Genomic DNA, 21,117 nt, shown 5'->3' on the forward strand with positions numbered 1-21,117 from the left:
AATACTTGTTATTCGGGCTATCATCCCAGATATACTTACAAAATCTGGCCCTCTGGAAAAGTATTTTGTCAAAAGGAGAAAACAGCCTTCGAAACAATGCATCATCACAAAGAATATTTTTATTGGATAGCCAATAATGGAAAGCTGCAGTACCGGAGGCCAACAATGGAAAGCTGCGGTATATATATAATTGCCGATATTCTTGAAAGCCCACGAAGGCAGCATCAGGGCATAACTAAATTAGTGACGTCACTGCGTGTTGCGTTCTCCTCCCTCCTCCGTGTTTGTAAACTTCCTGGGGAAGCAGCCGTTGTTGCTAGCTTTGTAGCTAGCCTGTTGGTGATTACAGCAATGGACTAAATCACCAAATAACACTCCAGAAAATGACAACATAATTTTGTAATTTAAGTAACTCGTCGCCATATACCAGCGCGCCAGTTGGGCTTTAAATATTGTGTGTTGAAAAGTTAGTGACAGCGAGGAGCTAACGGCGTTAGCTGGCGAACGTTAGCAACAACTTCGTAATTTCTGGCAGAAATCATGATGGCGTCTAGTTACAACGCCAAAGACGAGGATGGGCATATCACAGTGTCCGGGCCTGGTGGTGGGTCTCTGCGGAGCAAGAAGCCCGAAAACACTGCGTTCAAACAGCAGAGACTGCCCGCTTGGCAGCCCATCCTCACCGCAGGCACCGTGCTACCAGCCTTCTTCATCATCGGACTCATCTTCATCCCTATTGGCATCGGCCTGTATGTGACGTCCAACAACATCAAGGAGTTTGAGGTAACATAACGTTATACAGCAAACCTACAATGACAGTGCAACAATACCTATTATACACAATGACAAGGCAACACAATAATATGTGAATATTCCCTTTGGAGCTGGCTTTTACACCCAGTCACGCCAAAGTCCATGCAAGAAATGTGCAATTTATCCTTACCCCGCATAGCGACAAATTTACTGTCCTCTGTAATGTAATTATAGTATTTTCTCTAACGTTATGTTCGCCCAGTTAAATCGGCGAAATATATGACGAAAAATCTGCTTTAATTTTAATAATAAAATCAACCACTTATCTAAATAACATTGCTTTGTCAGTTTACTATGACTGTAATCTTATTCCAAAAGACGTTACTAATGCGTGAAGCATATTTATCTGTGATAAATGCTTAAGCACAATTGTCTCGACAGTGTGTCTGAAATGAAAGAAAACATTAAAATGGACAATTTTTAAATGTTCTTTTTGGCTTTTTACATGACAACAGTTCATAGCGATTTAAGAATATGCTGCACTGCCTATGAAACCACAGACACACAACAGTACTGCCCATTTATATTGCCATTTGTTTCTCCAGCGGCTTGTTCATCTTTGTTTCTGTGATTAAAAAATATTCATGTTTTGTGCTTACCACACAAGTGTAATATGTCATTGTGTCACACAGCTACTCATGTCTGCGACCTTGTTACAGAGTGACTAATAGAGAACGTTAAAACACACCCTTAAAATGTGCTGAAGTTGTTTTTCTTTTCAACACTCAATCCATCAACAATAAATCCACCCTGATTGAAGAACACATCAGGGAAAAAGGACTTGACTTCATGTGTTTGCCAGAAACCTGGCACCAGCCAGAGGTTTACTCTGCCCCCAATGAAGCCTGTCCCCCCGGTTACAGCTACTTGGAGGCAGCTCGCAGCACTGGCCGCGGTGGTGGCCTAGCTGTCATCCACTGACAGGACCTGGAGTTGTCCCCCATCTCCCTGCCTACAACATCCTCCTGCGAGTGTCTTGCATTTAAATGTAAGCCCCCCTTTCCCATGACTGTTCTCTTCATCTACCGGCCTCCAAAACCCAACTCTGCTTTCATCCCGGAAATGTCTGATCTCCTCACAACACTCTGTACTACCTCCGCCAATATCATAATCCCGGGAGATATAAATATTCATGTCGACACCCCCTCATGCAACTCTGCTACCGATTTCCTTCAGCTGCTGGACTCCCTCAACCTACAACAACATGTTGATGTCCCCACACATTCCAGGGGACACACACTAGATCTGGTTATCTCTAACTCCGCCCCCATCAGCAACCTACAGGTTTATGACCTTGGTGTTTCCGATCACAAGGTCGTGTCAATGGAGCTGCCCTTTCCTTCCCCCCACTCCAAACCCAAGCGGCAGATCCACTTCAGAAATCTGAAAAACATCAATGCGGTTGCCCTGGCCCTGGACCTTCAACTTCTCTCCTCTGGCTCTACTGATTTCCCCTCTGTTGCTGACTCAGTGGATTTTTACAACCAGTCCCTGAGCAGTCTCCTGGACCTCCACTCCCCCTTAACATCCAGGTCAGTCTCATTCTCGTGCTCGGCACCCTGGTACACCTGCGAGCTGCGAAAGATGAAGGCGGCTGGGCGTGTCCTTGAGCGGCGGCTCAAAGCCTCTGGACTGACTGTTCACAAACAGGCATACAGGGAACACAAGAGGGCGTATGCAGAAGCTCTGAGGGATGCACGCTCCAGGTTTTATTCTACCATCATCAACAGCCCCGGTAACTCGAAACAACTTTTCTCAACAATAAATCACCTTCTCAAACCCCCTTCACCCTCCCATTCTGAGGCCACCGAAGAGAGCTGCAACATGCACATCACTTTTTTCAGACAAAAAGTTGACAACATCCGCTCACACCTCTCCACCACTGCTGTCCTGCCCCCCCAAACTGCTGAGTCACCGTTTGAGATTGTCCAGCCCCTCTGCTCCTTCTCTGATGTCACACAGAAAGAGGTGGAGGACGTCATCAGAAAAATGAAGCCATCCACCTGTGCCTTGGACCCTTTCCCTTCAGTCCTGCTGAAGGCCAACATCTCTGCCATCTCTCCATTCATCACCAAGATCATAAACCACTCCCTCCTGGCCGGCCATATCCCATCTGCTTTAAAAACTGCTGTCCCACTCCCTCCTGGCCGGCCATATCCCATCTGCTTTAAAAACTGCTGTCAAAAGACCACTACTGAAAAAACCCACTCTGGATCCAGAAGTCCTCTCCAACTACAGGCCCATCTCCAATCTTCCATTTCTTTCTAAAGTTCTGGAAAAAACAGTTGCAGTACAACTTCAGGATCACCTCAAACACAATAACCTTTTTGAGAAGTTTCAGTCTGGTTTCCGCCCTGGCCATAGCACAGAAACAGCCCTGGTCAGGGTCACCAATGACCCCCTGATGGCAGCAGACACCGGTTCCTCATCTCTACTCATCCTCCTGGACCTAACAGCTGCTTTTGATACAGTTGACCAGCAACATCCTCCTCCACCGCCTGCAATACACCATTGGACTCTCAGAAAATGTACACAACTGGTTCACCTTATATCTGACCGACAGAACCGAGCACGTCAACCTGGGCAAAGCTAAATCACACACCCACAACGTCACCTGCGGTGTCCCTCAGGGCTCAGTGCTGGGCCCCACCCTCCTCTCCCTTTACCTGCTCCCCCTGGGCAATGTCATCAGCAAGCATGGGATATCCTACCATTGCTATGCTGATGACACACAGCTCTACCTCAGGACAACCCCCACTTCTTCTGCTCCACTGCCAACATCCACATTGACCACCTGCCTGGAGGAGATAGAGGCATGGATGAAGCTCAACTTCCTACAGCTAAACAGTTCCAAAACGGAAGCCATCCTAGTCGGCACACCACATCAGCTCCGTTCTTCCACCATCACCAGTATCACTTTCTCTGGCCAAAACATCCCCCTTACCACATCGTCACCAACCTGGGTGTTAAAATGGACTCTCAACTCACCTTTGACACCCACATCAAACACTTCTGCAAGACCTCATTCCACCACCTCAGGAACATCGCCAAACTCCGTCCAACACTCACCCTGGCAGATGCATAGAAGCTCCTCCACGCCTTTGTCTCCTCCAGGCTCGACTACTGTAATGCACTCCTCATCGGGATCTCTGCCAAGAGCATACAGAGACTGCAATACATCCAGAACAGCGCTGCCAGGATCCTGATGAGGGTGCGCAAACACGATCACATCACCCCCATCCTGAAATCACTTCACTGGCTCCCTGTCCCACTCAGAATTGAGTACAAGGTCTCCCTCCTCACCCACCAGTGCATTCACGGACATGCCCCCCTTTTCCTAAAGGAACTCCTCACCCCCCAGACCTCCTCACGCACCCTCCGTTCTGCAACCACAAACACCCTCCAAGCCCCCAGAACCAAGGTGCGCACCATGGGTGACCGGGCCTTTTCCTCTGCTGCTCCGAGGCTGTGGAATGCCCTCCCTGACCACCTCAGGGCCCCACAGATGACTGATGTTTTTAAACGAGACCTAAAAACCTATCTTTTTACAAAAGCATTCTAGTAAATGTCTTTTATAGGTTCTCCTTTTAACTATTTATCGTTTCTAATCATTTTTAATAATTTGTTTTAAATTGTATTAATTCTAACTGTTTCAATTGCTTTTCTGTTTGTTTTGTTTTTTTATCTGCTCTGTAGCACTTTGAGATTGCTAAAATGTAAAGTGCAATACAAATAAAATTTAGTATTATTATTTGTTTATTTTTTTTTCTTGACCTACCAACTGGATTTTAAGGACTGCAGACTTTTTGCCTTTTATCTGCTTTACACTGTCTTTTCACTCTCATGGAAAGCACATTGTTGCTATGTTTTTAAAAGTGCTGTATAGATAAAGTTTTCTTGTGTGTTTACAGGTGGATTACACAGGAGTGGACAAGTCCAGTCCCTGCTTCAACTGCGCCGAGAACTTCAGCTGGAACAGCACACGGCCCTGCACCTGCACAATACCTTTCTACCTGGAGCAGCCATATGAGGTAAGAAAATGTTACAAATATTTTTCACAAATATTCACTAATCCAGTTTTGGACAATTTGTCTTTATACTTTTGTCTTATTTAACAGAGCAACGTCTACATGTATTATGGCCTCTCCAACTTCTACCAAAATCACCGTCGCTACGTCAAGTCAAGAGATGACAGCCAGCTGAATGGAGACATGGAATCCCTCGTGGTGTGACTTACTTCCACTCTCTGATATCACATGACTGAGTTCACAAAGTGCCACTGAAACCGTATTATCACGCTGTTAAAGCTGCACCAGGCAACACGAAAACACAAGACTTCAACTTTAAAAGCCATAAAGCCTAAGTCGGGTTATTGGTTAAGCTTCATTGCACACAGAACAGTGTTGTCAACCAGTCTGTCAGGCTGGTGCTCTTCAATCCAAGGCCCCGAATTGGCAAATTTATACTGTCAGTGAGACTAGCGTTCCCTGGAGGAAACATTCACTCAGTGTGGTCAGGAAACACTCAGCCTTAATGCAGTAAGAGTACATTTAAGGCATCGTTATAGATTAACAAATGCATCCACTGCTTTTACTTGTGCTGCATTGGCAGTCTTTAGTGGTGCATCAAACCACCTTGATGTGTGTGTGTTCCACAAATCTATTGTTTGTCTGAAGGTTTTAGCAAGCAGCAACCGTGATTTTCAGGACGAACCACAGACCAAAGAGAAACTGGTTAAGTAAGATTACTGTAATCTGTTTAGGTATCCACATGTATTAATTCATTTTCATCTTTACTCCATAGGAAACTTACCATATCCTGTCTTAAGCACTCAGAAAGTCAATGTAAATCTGATTTAATTTTTGTTACACAGTTCCGCTCAAAAGTTTGGAAACATTTTCCTAAAGTAATGCTTTTGTTTGTCTCAAGTTAGGCTGATAAGTTGGGTGTGTTCTTGTACAGAAATATACCTGTTGCAGTTTTAAGTGTGGCCAGCAGATGCTGCCATTTGTCTTTAATCTCCTTGTCATCATCATTACTCACAGAAACCCAGTAAGGAGTGTGAGCCATATGCTTTTCATGAAAACAAGCCAATTGCACCATGTGGGGCCATCGCCAACAGCATGTTCAATGGTGAGCCAGTTTCCTGCTCTGTTTACTGACAAAACGTATGAGTATGCTTTAAAGAATAATTACTAATCCACCCTCTTTCCTGTGATGGCAGACACATTGGAGTTGTTTTACAACGACCCCAACGGCACAAAGATACAGATTCCACTGAACACTACAGGTATTGCCTGGTGGACCGATAAGCATGTGAAGTTCGGGAACCCTGGAGGCGGCAACTCAAACCTCACAGCCGTTTTTCAAGGTATCATGGGCAGCTTTTTTTTTTCTCTACCTGGATTTGGAGTTACTGACCTTTCAGCAGTAATTTGCATTTTAGTGCAATTTAACTTCAGCGCTGCTCTGTCTTCGTTTTTATTTCAGGAACAACGAAGCCAGTGAACTGGCGCAGGCCCGTCTACGAGCTGGACGCAAATCCAGATAACAACGGCTTCATCAATGAGGACTTTATCGTGTGGATGAGAACCGCCGCCCTGCCAACCTTCCGTAAACTCTACCGCATCATCAACAAGAAAAACAACATGGTTCCAACTCTGCCCCGAGGAAACTACACTCTGGAGGTCGTCTACAGTATCCTTTGTGTAAAACTTAGGGGCTGCACACACTCATCAAACCCATTAAAGCAGGGGTAGGCAGTTTAATTTTGGTGTCACTGGGCAAAAGTCCCATTATAACCTTTGAGCATATTGTAATACAAGTGGTCTGCGTGAACACTAGAGTTCTGCACCTTCTCTTGGCTCTGTTTTCAGGCTTTAGAAGATCTGATCTGTAGCAGGAGACTTTGGCCAATCACAGGTCATTTCAGAGAGAGAGCGTTCCTATTGGCTCTTCTTTAAATGCATGGAGAATCCTGCAGAGAAAGTTGCTATTCCAGCATTGTCAGCAACTGGCTCAACTGCAGAGAAACCCCAAAAAAGATAGACAGACTTATCTGACTGTCTGACTGTTGTTAAGTTACTGTTGTGGCATTTAAACCTCCATCTGGCAAGTGAAATAAATTAGAAATTTTAAAAAAAGATTAAGATCAACTGCCTTTTGCAAAAACTCTGGGAATAGTTAAAAGAAGTTGATGAACAGGTTGATGTTGACAAATTTTCAATACAGACTAAGTTGATGGTTCCCTGAGGTCAGTTTACTGTTAACTGTTCTGTTTACTGTTCTGTTTACTGTTCCCACCTTTAACCAGTTGAACACAGATTATCCCGTGCACAGCTTTGAGGGTAGGAAGCGGATGATCCTGAGCACCATCTCCTGGATGGGGGGCAAGAACCCGTTCCTAGGCATCGCGTACATCACCGTGGGCTCTGTCTGCTTCTTCCTGGGCGTCGTCCTGCTGATCATCCACCACAAATGCGGCAACCGCAACAACAGCGCCGACATTTCTAACTGAGGCTGCGGCTGCCCTCCAGCTCACCTCTGCTGCAGTGAACAGTGATCATCTGTCAGGGTAAACTTTCATCCAGAGGCCCGACCAGTAGATAAATTTAAAAAAGCAGCCACACGTGGGTTTGAGGGTCTAAAATCACTTGTCTGGGGCTGAGTGTTTGCCAAAGTAAATGGAAAAAAAGCCAAAAATGTGCAGCCACAGTCAGTGACAATCAGCCTTTGACAGATTTTCCATCTTGATACCGTGAGCAAGCACGTGTCAGACTGATTTGCTTCATGATCGACTTGCTTAAGAATAAAAATGTACTCAGAGTTCTTAATCGGGTCTTTAAAAGTAAGTAGGTTTTAATAAAGTGCATTTGGGAATTCAACAAAACCTGGGACACAGAAGCCATGTCCTCCGTATTGTGTCTGTAAATTTGGGGGCTTTAACAACCTGAGGAGGAGTTTACATTCTACAGCTACACATAAATAAAAAACACATCGTGGTTTTTAAAAAAAGTGCATTAAAATTCTATCTTAATACAACGTTTTTTGCCATATGTACATTTAAGGAATAATTGGTCACTACACTGTAAAAAATCAGGGTAAATATTCTCTGGTTCCAGCTTTTAAAATGGGAAGGTTTGCTGTTTTTACTTGTCTTCAATTATATAAAATTGGAATTTGGATTGTTCAGACCATACAAGGTGTTTGGAGATGTCAGTTTTTGACTCTGGGAAGTTATTATGGACTTTTTTTTTTTACTTTATGAACCAAACAATTAATCAAAACAAATTCTCAGATTAATTGATAATAAAAATATTCACTAGCTAATTTTAAGTACAAAAAAGGAATCGCTTCACTGCCAGGGACGGAAAGCCAGCAAAATCTAAACGTCAACACATACCATTTGAATATTGTATTAAGAAAAAATACAAACCAATCTTTAAAGGCTGTTTTTTTATTATTTAATCTTCTTGAATTTGATTGCTTTTAAGCCACAGAAAAAGAAATGCATAAATGTATATAAGATTATATCCTGGCATTATAGAGGAGCATTTAGCCCGTCACTTTTAAAGATTATATAATTGAGTGGTAATTAATACATAAATAATTCTGGCTACAGCACTTTTGAGGATGCTTGGATACTATCAGCTACATCAAATGAAAATCCGACCCAAAGCCTCAAATCCTGATTAAAAAAGCAAATCTGCGCGGGAAGGAGTCAGGAAGGTTTGGATAACTTTCCAGACCCCCTTGTAGGATTTCTAAGCTCCAAGCTGGTGCAGTTGAGGTGAGCTGGGGTGTTGTTCTGAGTCCTGAGTTGCATGCTGGGTGGCTGCGATGTATTTGTGATTATTGAGCTGCTCGAGCGGCTCGTCTTTGTGCCTCGTTTTGTCTGTGACATAAGCCCACTTTCAAACTCAAGTCATGCTTTTACTGAGTCGTAAAAACGCGTCAAGCAAGTTCCACGTCAGAGGGAACACAACTAACATGTTTTATTTTTTGTATTTATTTTAGAGTTAAATAAATGTTTGCAATGTAAAGGAAAGCCAGTATTTGCACGCCAGACCTCAGGGGTTTTGAGTCTAAAGTGGGTTTAAAAGTGGCTGTCTTGGTTTGAGGAACTGTTAGTTGCGAGTCTGTAAATCTAATCCAGAAAAATATACACTGACATGACCTTGTGGCTTCATTCATTGTTGTTTACATGCAATAGTAATAGATTATCAACACAGCATGATAGAACAGTAACGCAGTATGATTCAATACATGTGATTAAATGTTAACGTGTCGCTCAACATTTACACTGCTGACAGTAATGCATACAAGTAGTTTTACACCCACATCCTGTCATTCTCATCTCTTTAGCATCTGAGATAATCCACTAATAAAATAAATGCTGCATGTTGAAATGTGCCGAGTGAAACTGTATTATTTTTTTTTATATACATTTTGTCAAGTCAGATTTTTTACTTTCATTCATGAAAAGCACTAGATTTCACTTTTCTTTTGATACTTCATGTGTGTTGTGTTGTTGCTTTAAAAGAATAAATTTGTCTTTTAAGTTGAAACTGTTTCTCTGACTGACGTGTTTGATTGTTCCTCGCTGTGCTTTGTCATCCTGATGTTCAGGATATCATTATTAATATTATTACAGTATGTTATGTCATATTTTTTAATTATATTTTTCCCTACATTATTATATTAACACAATACAGCAACACAATAAAAAACAAAGGCAGTAGGAATAAAACAAAGATGGAACAGTCAAAATATATGTACTAAAGACCAAATAAATAAAAAAAATGTAAATAAATTGATCATAGTAGGGAGAGGGAACTTGTACATATGAATTGACATCTGGGATAACATTATGTGTTTGAAAAAGGCACAAAGTATTGCAGGGATCTCGTCAATATTGTTATATCTAGTTTTGGAAGAAGTACTCAGATCTTGTACTTATAAATAAATAAAATAAGCAATACCACAGTGTAGAACTCCTCCAATACAGGTCAAATCCTGCATTTGATGTTCACTCAAGTAGACATGCAAGTATTGGTGTCAAATATACTGAAAAGCACTAAAAGTAAAAGTACTCATCATGCAGAATGGCCCATATCAGAATCATATATATCACTAGATTATAATTATTAATGAATGAATGTGTTAATCACTTTAATGCTGCAGCTGGTAAAGGTGGAGCTCATTTTAATTACTGTAAGTAGTAATTAAGTAACTTTAAAAATCAACTAATGGAGTAAATGTGCACTTTGAGATTTGTATTCAAATGTAAAGTGCGTTATAAATAAAATCTATTATTATTATTATTATTACCATTTGCCCTGAGATGTAGTGGAAGAGAAGTATAAAGTAGCCAAAATTCGAATTATTGAAGAGAGTAAAAGTACCTCAAAACTGTACTTAACTACAGTACTTAAGTAAATTTACTTCGTTGCTTTTCCCCTTGATATTATCAGAGTAAACTTAATTTTAATCCAGACATCTTGGAGAAAATGTAATAGAGGGTGTAGTTCGTAGTACAGACTGTGGGGGCAGCAGAGCGCGCACCATAAGTACGTTCTGCCGTCAATCTTAGTGTAGAAGGAAAAGAAGCTGAAAGCGGAAGTAGAGTTTTCTGGTGTCCTTGTGTGACTGACGGACTAAAGAGATGAACAGACACATATTTGTAAGTGTTTTCGGTTTAAAGTTTTCGTTTATTATGTAGACATGTTATTCAACTAATAAGGCGGATACACAAATTGAAAGCAAGTGACGAAAGGCAGAGCGCGGCTAGATGTAGCTACAAACTGCTAGCTAGGGGTCAAAGTCAGATATCGTTGCCGTTAAGGTGCCGCCGGAAGAGTTAGCATTAGCTTAGCTTCCGCGTCAGCTGTACGGGCATCTTCTGGCCTTCAGCTGATTATAATTGTATGTAAATTATATCTAGAATTAAACTTGTTAACACCTGGTTTAATATGTATAGCCCGTGTCCTCCTGTGTGTGCTGATTTTTGGGGTTTCTTGCGGTTTCCAGGCGTTCCAGCAGGTGGCGCGGCGGACCATTTCCAGCTCCGTCCGCCGGCAGGTTGACAACAAAGTCCCGCAGAAACAGAAGCTGTTTCAGGTAAAGCGACAACAAACTAGACGATAACTACACCATAAGACGCTCTTTTACCATATGTGTCGCCCTTGTTCTGACCTAAGAGCAGTGGTGTAATCAAAGTTAAATGTGTTTAAATTAGCACAGCAGTAACATGCAACACACACATTAATGTGGCAGTAATATTAATCAAAAAACATCATATATATATATATATATATATATAATGGCAAAATACTGACACTGGTAACATTTTACTGCCACTGACCATGTGGTATTTTCACTGTATGATTTTAGTGCTTTTACTTAAGTAAATAATCTAAATGCTTCTTCCATATCCGCCCATAAGTGGAGGCAAACTTGGATATTAGATATATGATTTGATGACCCTCAGATGTGCTGCTTAGGTGTGGTTCTGTTATCTAAAAATCATAAAATTTCCTGACTTGTTTTTCCTGTTGAAAAAAAAAATGATGATGTATTTTGTTTTCCTTAGTATGCAAATAGCTGTGTCACTAATATTGACTCAGATATTTGCATCCATATAAGTAGTCTAGCTCTGTTTGCATCCTCAGCCCTGGGTGCTGATTCAGTTGTCAATAACTTCTTGAGTTTTTTTGTGATGATATGAAGCTGTGGTGATGGAAGTTGTTCTTGGCAAGCTGTATTTAAAAAAAAAAAAGAGACAATGAAGAATTTGTTTTACACGTATTTGTGTTTGGTCTCATGTGATTGATCACATTATATGTGCTTTTTGCATACATTTGACATATCATGATATATTACAGACCTTGACTTTACTCTGATCATCTCATGTGGTGTGTGCTGTTTTTATCCAGCAGCGGGTGTCATCTTCAATGGTATTTTTGTGATCTCATAGTTGTCTACTGTCTGCCCTGAATGAGATAGCATTTTTGGAAGAAACCAATGTTTAAATCCATAATTTCTACCAACTGCACAGGTGAAGGCTGACCTGCAACAGGCTTGCAGAAGATGTTAATGCACAAAGAAGAATAAAAATAGGAACTGAGAGACAAAGTTTCAGTCCAGTTCTGGTCAGATTGTAGGTGACACTTTGTGACAAATGCCTAAAGTAACATGAAGTGCAGAGGTCACAAATAAGGGTTTTGGAGTGCCATTAGTTTACTGTCTAAAGAACTGCACATGTGGGATTAAGATCCAAACAGTGTATGAATGGACTGTTCATCATTTATTTTGTATTTTGTCTTGTTTGTACTCCATACCACAATTGTGGTGAAGAGTTAATGAATATGACTATGACTATAAAAAACCCAAACAGCTCAATAGTGATTTAACTTAAGTAAAACAACTGAAGGAGTTCTTCTTTTCCACACAATGTGGGTTTCACTAAATCATTTTTAGCCCACATTTTTTCAGGATCAGAAGCAAGGAATTGCACACTGCTGCCACAGAATGATTAAGCCTCATGAATGTAAGCATTATCAGGGACTTCAAAGTTGTCTTGCAAGCTCATAAATAAACACCAATGAAGAATCTTAAAAAGGCTGAAGGCAGACATGTTTAATGAGTTTGTGTTTTAGCGAGGTTAAGTAGATAATATATCCTCTTGTTTGGCAGCAAAGTACCATTTGAGGAAATCAGACCTTGAAAATATGAGGCAGGCTGCAAGAATAATGACCCTTCAACAGTTTCTTGTACGTTAGACTATTAACGACTCAATTTTTGTTCAGTTCTTCAGACAGGAAGTGGTTTGGAGCTGCTATGAGAAAGTATAAGGAAATGAATATGTATTACATGTGCTGAATGGTGCATGTTTTCATTTCTTTAGCTGTGGTTCTTCTCATGAAGCCCTGAAACTTCAGTTACTGTTGGCTCCGAAGCCAAAGATAAGTAGCCAGTATGTGAAAGCAATCTAACTGAGTGGCGTACTAATAATGCATGTTGTACTGTGTGTCTGACCTGCAGTGAATTAGTGCCTAAATGCAATAATTATTGAGCTTATATTATCACTCGTGGATCGTAGGAAATAATGTTGAGAAAGGCTTGGAAGTAGATCAAAGTTTCTGATGTTGCTTTCACAGCTCGGGCAGCCAAATGTCATCATTGCTAGTGCGAATATAAAGAACCTAAAGATGATTCAGCCAGCTTCCAGAGTGTCTCGTAGACTAAACAAACTAGTTTTATGGGTGGTTTGTTCTCTGACGCTTGTGGTGACCACTGCTCTTTATATACTGCAATGATTGAATCCAGCCTGCATGATTAAGTGTTGCAACTGCAAACTACACAGACTTTTCATTTCATTTTGGATCTCTAATGGTAACACTGCTGCTGTTAAAAGTCAGAAGTGAGTAGGAGACACTTCTCTGAAAGGTCACTCTAGTCGTTAGTTAAGTGTAAGAAAATACTGTGAGTGCTGAAGCTGTTATTACCAGTGAAATCAATTTGATGCTCTGACTCGTACTTATCACCACTCTTATATTAAGTAAAGCAGTAGCACAATTAAGTACACATTTTTATTTTATTGTCAAAATAACATTTTAATGCCTGGATTTACCTTAACATAGAATTTAAATGATTTTTAAATGCAGTGTTTCAGTTGTAAAGAAATGTTTAAAGATGCTGTGTCATTAAATATTTGTTTTCCTGTACTACAGTTAAACAAACAGCCTTCCTTTAAAAGCCAAACTTATATTTGTGGGCAGACTGGCAAGAAAAAGTCTACATTTAACAACTGTAGTGGTGACCCCTTAAACCGCTACTTCAAAATGTCTAATAATACATATATGAAAAAACATACATGCTGTAGAAAATAAGTTGTTTCACTGTTTCACCTTACATAAAAGTTTGGAACTGTTATATAGTGATACATCACCAAGTAAAAATATAAGATCTTTCACTTCTGTGATGATTGATTAAATTTTTTTTTTTTTTTATCCCCAAACAGGCAACTTTTAGTTTATAAATTTGACTTAAAACAGACCTTGAAAGTGTTTGTAAGTTCCTTAAATTTGTTGTCTGCTGTGCTTTTAGTTGATTCTCACTTTGCCCATAAACCTCTGACACTTCTGGTGTTTTAATTTAAGTAATAATAAGCAATGTGGCTAAAACATCCTTTACTGTTTGGTGGACATTCACCTAAACTGTTGTTCCTTTTTGTATTTTGTGGGTGGGATTTTCGATGTCGAGGGGAGAGTATGGGCTTCTAGTCAAAGTTAAAACATTTATAATTTAGGTAAAGAATTGTTACCGTGCTTAATAAATGCCATTTGTTGCTCTTCTGAGTTTTCCATCATGTTTCTCACCCGCAGGAGGATAATGGGATGCCGATTCATTTAAAAGGAGGCACCGGCGATGCTCTGCTGTACAGAACAACGATGGCCCTAACTGTCCTGGGTGAGAAAAAAAATCAGTCTCTGCCTAAAGAGCTCATCTGGGTCTTTTCTTGAAAAAAAAATTCTTATAATTTCCCTAAAAGTTGAGCTCATGAGCTAAAAACCTCAACACCACAGATGGAAAAAAAAAGTTAAAAGGAAGGTGAGCTTGCATCTTAATGCCTCTGCGCCAGCGCCAGCCGCAGCAGGAGGCATTATATTTGCGGTTTGTCCGTCTGTCTGGCTGTCCCATTCTCATGAATGCAGTGTCTCAAGAATGTCTTGAAAGAATTTTCTCCAATCTGGCACAGACATCTGCTCTGACTCAAAGATGAATCAACCAGATTTTAGTGATCAAAGTTCAAGGTCACTGTGACCTCACAAAACATGTTTTGGCCATAACTCAAGAACTCATATCCTAATGGTGACAAAATTTCACACACATTTGTGATAGGATAAAATGATGAAGTGATGTTGTTTTATATCCCAAATGTCAACTTCACTCAGTGGAACTAAATTTCAGCACTGCTCAGGGGGTAGTACTAAAAACTGTACTGGAAACACTGCAGTTAAAAGGGCATGATGTGTTTTGCTGCAATGTTATGCATTTTTCCATGTAAACTAGGTTGTGTGTGCAGTTTTGTTGAAGTAATGATGGATACACCTAATCAATAATTTGAAGTCATACTCACTAAAAAGGAGGTTGGCATCTGTATCTCCAGTAATGTGACATATTTCCAAGCGACACAGAATATGTCGGGGGTTTAGTTGCTTGAGGGATTTGAATTAAGTCCTTGAACATTTGACTGGATACAGCATGTACAGAACTCTGGTAAGTTTTGGAGCTGATGATTCCTGATCAGCTCCGGAGGAAGAGTGGAGAATTAAGAAACTGAAGTATAACAACACTATTTTTTAAATATAAATAAAGTTTTTGCCAGCTGATATTTAAACGCATACCTTCTACTGCTCCACTAGCCACTACAACCCACAAAGTAATGGTCAGGAGCAGTTTCATATGTTGATTAGTCAACCCAAATCATTTTTGATTTTATAAATTGATGTGTATGACTTCTGGGTGAGTGATGAAAATACTTTTGTTTTTAGAGGAAGAGAAAAGAAGGATTTTACTCTAGAAATACTGATCTTTTTTGTCTCTTTTTGCATATACTGAGATAACTGAGGATTTAAGTCATTGGGAAAAAATAGAAGAAGGAAAATGTTACAATTCTTTCAGCGTCTTACAAAGTTTTGAGCAGAGTAACGGTTGATGACTAACATTAGAAAATATGCCCCTAAAACTGAATTGGTGCATCTTGTCTTTTGTTCAAACTCAGTTGCAGCTCATGTTAAAATATTGTTTCCTTTCATGTGTTTATAAATTGACAAGATTATGGATCACAAATTTATAAATGAATGCTCTCAGATGTTTATTTGTAGCCAACATGCATGTAGAGAAACTGCTCTTCAGATATGATAGAAATGAATGCCTGTAATAGTGTTGAATAATTGTTTGATCTGCAAATCAAAGCTTTTTTAATCTACCTGTTTACTGTCACATGCAACTAACCCCACTTGTTTTCCTTCCAGGTACTGGATATGTTGTGTATGAACTGTTGAAGGCTGCGTTCCCTCAGAAGAGAGACTAACTCCACTGCAACAGCTGTTTACGTTCATTTTACAAATCGGCCGTCGCTTTATATTGTAAAAAAGATGATAACCCTTCCGTCTGTGCCGAGCCGTGTGTTTCCTGTCATGATGGGATTCTGTTTTCATGTTCATGGGATCAATATTTATTTCTTGCACTCTGTGGTAACCTGAGGATCAATAAAATATGCCTCTCATGACAAAAACGTGTTGATGGGTCTTTATTCGATCACTTTGTCTACATACCATAATAGACATGAGGTAAAAAGTCATGATAAATTTAGCGGTTAACACAACATTTTTCAGTCTTGTTACACAATGTAGACTTGATGCCAAACTTTGAGTGCGATATTTTTCAAATGTTGCGTCAAATAAAATGTTTCACAAACTTTGTACAAAAACATGAAACTGCACATTTTCAGAAGGATTATTTAGTTTCTGTCACTAGAGGGCAGCCTTTACAAAGAAATCAGTCTCTTGGGCTGTCTCAGAAAGAAACCTCCATAATTACTCCTCAGGGATTAATGCTTTTTAACTTAACCTGTCCATATGTGTATAATCACATCCTGTTGTGAACTTTGCCGTTCCTGTCAAAAAAACGCAGACAGAAAACTTAAAGAACACAAACGCTTCTTTTGGCAAATACCTCATGTTTATCTATAGATTGTGTCTTGGGTGGATTCTTCCCTGTTGTCTGTTTTAATTTAACTCCGAGTGCAAAAGGAGACAGCCCCGGGCCTGTTCTGCTATCAGTCCACACCCACCACAGATCATTTAACACTTTAGAGTCTCCAGATGAGCTCCAGCTCTTCCATCTACTCCGGAATAAAAACCAACACTTATCAGCACTCAGGAATCTGCTGTGTAAGCTAACACGCTTCTCATTAGATGGTGCTGAAAGCCAGCATGAGACTGTCCCTGATACCTGCCAACTCATAAAAAAACTCATCTGAGGTCAACATTTGGGAAATTTATTGATCACAAACGCAGTCCTCTGAGGGTCTCTCGGCCAGCAGGGTGCGCCCTTGTCATAATTTTGCTATTCAAACTTATTGGTTTTGAGCCAAATAGTGGTATTAAAAGTTTTGACAATTCATAGGGATGTTTTAACAAAATTGATCACTAATAACAGATTTTTTCACTCATGAATTTGTCATTTTGATTCACTTAAACACAATTTGGAGCCTCGAATGTAAAACATTTTAGTGTTGTGTACCAAGTTTTGACATTAGGGGGTGGTATGACACATTCTGGATAATGACTCAACAGCAAATCTGTGATTCCTAAGATAGTCAAGGCATGACCTGCTCTGCCCTGACATTCTTACCCTAACCCTAACCAATCTCATTCATCTTGCCTAAATCTAACCGATCCAAACAACAAAGGCAATGAGTACTAGCCAATCAGAAGGAGAGTTGAGCGGGTCATGCCTTTGCTGTCCTAGGAGATGCAAATTTGCTTGGAGGGCAAATTAAGTTACACTGACTTTTGAAATTTTCATTAACAGCTAGAAATTCCTTGGGCACTCTAGTAAATATTGTGATATAGTGGTGCTATAACCAGTTTTGAGATTATAACGGTTAATAGCCTACATTACACAAATTCTGGGATTCTTTGAAATATTGGGGTGCCATAGCAAATTTGGGAACACTATTACAACTTCTCAGGTGTGACTAATAACAGATTTGGTGGAAGCTACACCCAAATTTTACATTTTGATTGGGTTTCAAAAATGTTTAGATTATGACAACACTACAAGACCTTCCAGGGTTTGACAACTGACCAGTTTTTGGGGTTGCATTTACAAATTTAACAATGTTTTGATGATGAAACTTCTGGGCGTGCTACTCCCAGTTTTGGCATTTTCATGCATTTCAGCAAATTCTAAATGAAAACATCTAATACATCGTCTGGTAAACTGTACCAAATTTCCTACACAGGCTAACTACTGCACCACTGTGCTGCTCTTGCATGGGTTTTCTTTGGGTACTCCGGTTTCCTCCCATGATCCCTAAACATGTAGGTTTGGTTAATTTGTGACTAAATAGGTGTGAATGGTTGTTATTCTCTATGCATCAACCCCCTTGATTGACAGGTGACCTGTCCATGGCCTGCCCTGCCTCTATCCTGATGTCAACTGGGATCAGCTTGAGCCCCCACGCCACTCTCTAATGGACAAGTGGGTATTGTTAATGAAATGTACCCAATCTGGGGATGTATGTGGTTAAAGTATTGACTGCAGTACCATGTTTGGGACTTTGGGGGGTGCTATAACCAGTTTTGGGATTAAAACAATCAACTCATTTTCAGGGTGCTATCAGAACATTTTTGAGTTGTTACTAATAACAGATTTTGGCTTTACCAAATTTGGGGATTTTTATGTACTTTAACAAATTTTGGATCATGAAACCTGACAAAGTTTGGAGGTTATAACACATTTTGGTGTTGCAACTGATGCATTTTGGGGGTATTCTTTTACAAATTTGGGGATGTGGGGGCACTAATAATAAATGGGATTCTGACTAATGAATACTTGAAGCCCTACACTGAATTTTGGGGAGCTATCACAAAGTTAGACTAAGACTTTGGACACATTTGGGAGATGGTATGAAAATGGATTTGGGGGTACTATAACAGAATATCCTGTGGTTTTTGTATGTCCACCTTCTGTATGATTCTGCAAAGGCTGTGTATCAAAGTTTGGGACAACATTTTTTTCTTTATATACTTTGTGGTAAGCCATATGTCTTGCAGCTGTCGCCTCTTTATCAAATCTTGCCGAGGACCCCAGAAACTTGTATTCCGCCCCTGAAGACCGAAATGATTCATTAAAAAGGGAAAGACTGACTTGGGGTTTAGTTTACCAGACTGTGTAATATTTTCCCATTGATTCATGAAATGAAAAACGGGGTGAAAGCCTCAGTCACTTTCCCTCCGTTGATCCCCCTCTTCCCGAAAAGCATATCTGCGCTGCTGTCTCCTTGTGGCCGAGGCGCACAGAAGCCCTCCATCACCGGAAAGGAATGCAGAAAACTATGTAAAAGTTTCCGAGTGTGTGTGTTCGTCCTTGCGTGTGTGTCTCCAAGCACTTTTCGAGGTTACACATCATTTTTTGGCCCGTCTGGATGTCGTAAGAGCTCGCGGCGGGGCAGGCAGAGCTGGGAGCAGCCCCCCTGTTAAGTAGCAGATTGTGTGGAGAGTCTTCCCACTTGGAAAGAGGCTCGCCGACGCGTCTGGGAACCAAAAACCCGCTGAGCTCTCTGACTTCAACACCGGACCACCTCACTCTCCCTTTTCTCAGGTTGGGGGTCTACAACAGAGACTTAAACCTTTTTTTTATTTTTTAAATTTCTTGAACCAAACCAAAGAAATTCGACAGTCCCCTTTTATAGGTCAGTCCTGCATGATTTTTGAGTTATTTCAGGTTAATTATTTGAGTTCCATGCGATTTTACGACACGTAAATTAAATATTTTCTTGCAGTTTTAAAGGTAGTGTTATTTCCAGACGTTATTATCTCTAATATTCCACTGACCATCCAATTTCAATGGGGAAATTGCCAGAAACGCATGGACTATTTCCTGGCATTGCGGTGCGTAATTGCGCACGGCGACAGGATTTGATGCCCGGTTATTCTGAGCTGTAGAAAGTCTTTATCTTATTAAGAGTGGGTAGATCTCATCAGCAGAGATATCACATACTACACTGGGTGCTTTGCATTGTAATAGCACCAGAATTTAAGCTGCTCTAAGAAGAGAAAATGGAATCAAACACTAAGAGAGATTTGCTTTTGTGCGCCTTTTCCACGAGCTTTATTGGCAGTTTAAAGCTGTTAAGTTGTGGATTTTTGTACTTCATTCATTCAGTTACATAAAGCCTGTCATATCACTTTTTTCGCCTGTCCGGGGAGCAATTTTTCGGAGCGCAAGGACTGTGGAATTATGCGTTTGTTAGATATTCCTGCACTGAAAGCTGCGTTTTCAAGTGGATTTAACGCAACAAATTGATACTGCATGTAGATTTAAATTCTAGTGCATTTTAGTGAGGCGGGTGATGGAGGTTTGAAGTTCACATTCGGGTTGTTTGAAGGTCTTATGAAGCCCTGAGGCTGCTGTGGGGCTGCCGGGGCTGACGTTATAACGCTCTAACCGCCTCCTTCGTTCCTCTCGCAGCTTCGTTCATGTGCTGCTGAGCCAGAGGAGATGAAGATGAAGAGCAGGCTGTCTCTGGTGGCGGCTGCCCTCCTGGCACTGCTGCTGTCCTCCTCTCAGGCCCAGGACCAAGGTAAAGCTGCTGCTCCTCCTCCTCCTCCTTCTCCTCCTCCTCTCTATGATCCAACACATATGACTTCAACTCCTCTCACCTCTGCCTTTTCTCTGCCTGCAATGTGCATAGCTGCATATTTAGTCTGAATAAAAAAATCACACAGAGAAAAAGAAAATGTGTGTTTGTGAATTGATTTGTTTGAACTGATTTGCCTTTTCTGCCTCAGTTTTTAACCTTTGATTGATGATTTTTTCCATCCACTCCAATAATTCCACTTTCCATCAGGAATTTGCAAGATTTCCTCTTGAAGAGAAAAACAGTCTCAGCTTCAAATATCTGGTTTGAATTTATGGATAGCAGCTTTTTGTGTCCACACCAGTAGCACTTCTGAAGTGGTTTTTAGCCATGAGTGTAACTTGCCTAAAGCAGTGATGTAAGCTGAGACTTAAAAGTACAATAAAATACAGTCTCTAGTTGGTGATAAGGCAACACCTATGAGGAAAAAAATGTTTTATTGTTAGAAAAGCTTAATTATTTTTTCTTGAATCCCCTAAGGAGAACTATGTGGTACTTCCTTGATGTCGCCAATGTACATCTATCAGTGTAGAAAGACAGTAATGTATCTAAAAAATTACCCAAAGACAAAGAAACCAGAACAAGCATGTACTTTTATCTCCTTCTCCATCCCACATGAGGCCATAGAGCTAAAATAAATGTCTGTCTCTGAGTAAAGTGGGGCATCTTTCCATCTTCAGACAGATGTAGTTTGATCTTTTCTACACCAGGAGGGGCCCTTGCATTAAATCTACTGTTACTGCAGAGTCCATTTCTCCAGTTTCAAAAAAGAAAAAAAAAAAAGCCCCAGACGGCATGTGGCCAAGTTTCCTCCCTACGTCCTTTCTCCTGATGGAACGGAAAGACAAAATATGAGTTTCACATTATTT

General features: G+C 40.5%; 3 protein-coding genes across 3 annotated transcripts in view; all 3 read left to right on the top strand.

The window, feature by feature from the left end:
- Positions 1-272: 272 nt before the first annotated feature.
- Positions 273-9,385, top strand: LOC126398769 (cell cycle control protein 50A-like). Its single transcript, XM_050058347.1, has 7 exons — positions 273-783; positions 4,725-4,844; positions 4,932-5,039; positions 5,859-5,946; positions 6,038-6,184; positions 6,304-6,510; positions 7,137-9,385. The coding sequence occupies exons 1-7, from the start codon at positions 541-543 to the stop codon at positions 7,328-7,330; spliced, it is 1,107 nt and encodes a 368-aa protein (XP_049914304.1). The 5' UTR covers positions 273-540; the 3' UTR covers positions 7,331-9,385.
- Positions 9,386-10,380: 995 nt separating this feature from the next.
- LOC126398915 (cytochrome c oxidase subunit 7A2, mitochondrial) lies at positions 10,381-16,114 on the top strand. Its single transcript, XM_050058562.1, has 4 exons — positions 10,381-10,495; positions 10,843-10,932; positions 14,199-14,283; positions 15,852-16,114. The coding sequence occupies exons 1-4, from the start codon at positions 10,478-10,480 to the stop codon at positions 15,908-15,910; spliced, it is 252 nt and encodes an 83-aa protein (XP_049914519.1). The 5' UTR covers positions 10,381-10,477; the 3' UTR covers positions 15,911-16,114.
- Positions 16,115-19,119: 3,005 nt separating this feature from the next.
- Positions 19,120-21,117, top strand: part of col12a1b (collagen, type XII, alpha 1b) — a 152,480-nt gene continuing 150,482 nt past the window's right edge. Inside the window, exons 1-2 of the mRNA XM_050058640.1 lie at positions 19,120-19,300; positions 20,080-20,191. Coding sequence (XP_049914597.1) covers positions 20,110-20,191 — 82 coding nt within the window. The 5' untranslated portion in view covers positions 19,120-19,300; positions 20,080-20,109. The remainder of the gene's footprint in view (positions 19,301-20,079; positions 20,192-21,117) is intronic.

Source organism: Epinephelus moara, chromosome 12, assembly GCF_006386435.1.
Source record: "Epinephelus moara isolate mb chromosome 12, YSFRI_EMoa_1.0, whole genome shotgun sequence".
Lineage (NCBI taxonomy): Eukaryota > Metazoa > Chordata > Actinopteri > Perciformes > Serranidae > Epinephelus > Epinephelus moara.

Bases quoted from the DNA above. Each gene is read 5' to 3' on its own strand.
- LOC126398915 (XM_050058562.1), top strand. The intron at 10,933-14,198 runs GTAAAGCGACAA...TCTCACCCGCAG, and splicing joins AGAAACAGAAGCTGTTTCAG to GAGGATAATGGGATGCCGAT. The intron at 14,284-15,851 runs GTGAGAAAAAAA...TTTTCCTTCCAG, and splicing joins GATGGCCCTAACTGTCCTGG to GTACTGGATATGTTGTGTAT.
- LOC126398769 (XM_050058347.1), top strand. From the start codon at position 541: ATGATGGCGTCTAGTTACAACGCCAAAGACGAGGATGGGCATATCACA. The intron at 784-4,724 runs GTAACATAACGT...GTGTGTTTACAG, and splicing joins ACAACATCAAGGAGTTTGAG to GTGGATTACACAGGAGTGGA. The intron at 4,845-4,931 runs GTAAGAAAATGT...CTTATTTAACAG, and splicing joins ACCTGGAGCAGCCATATGAG to AGCAACGTCTACATGTATTA.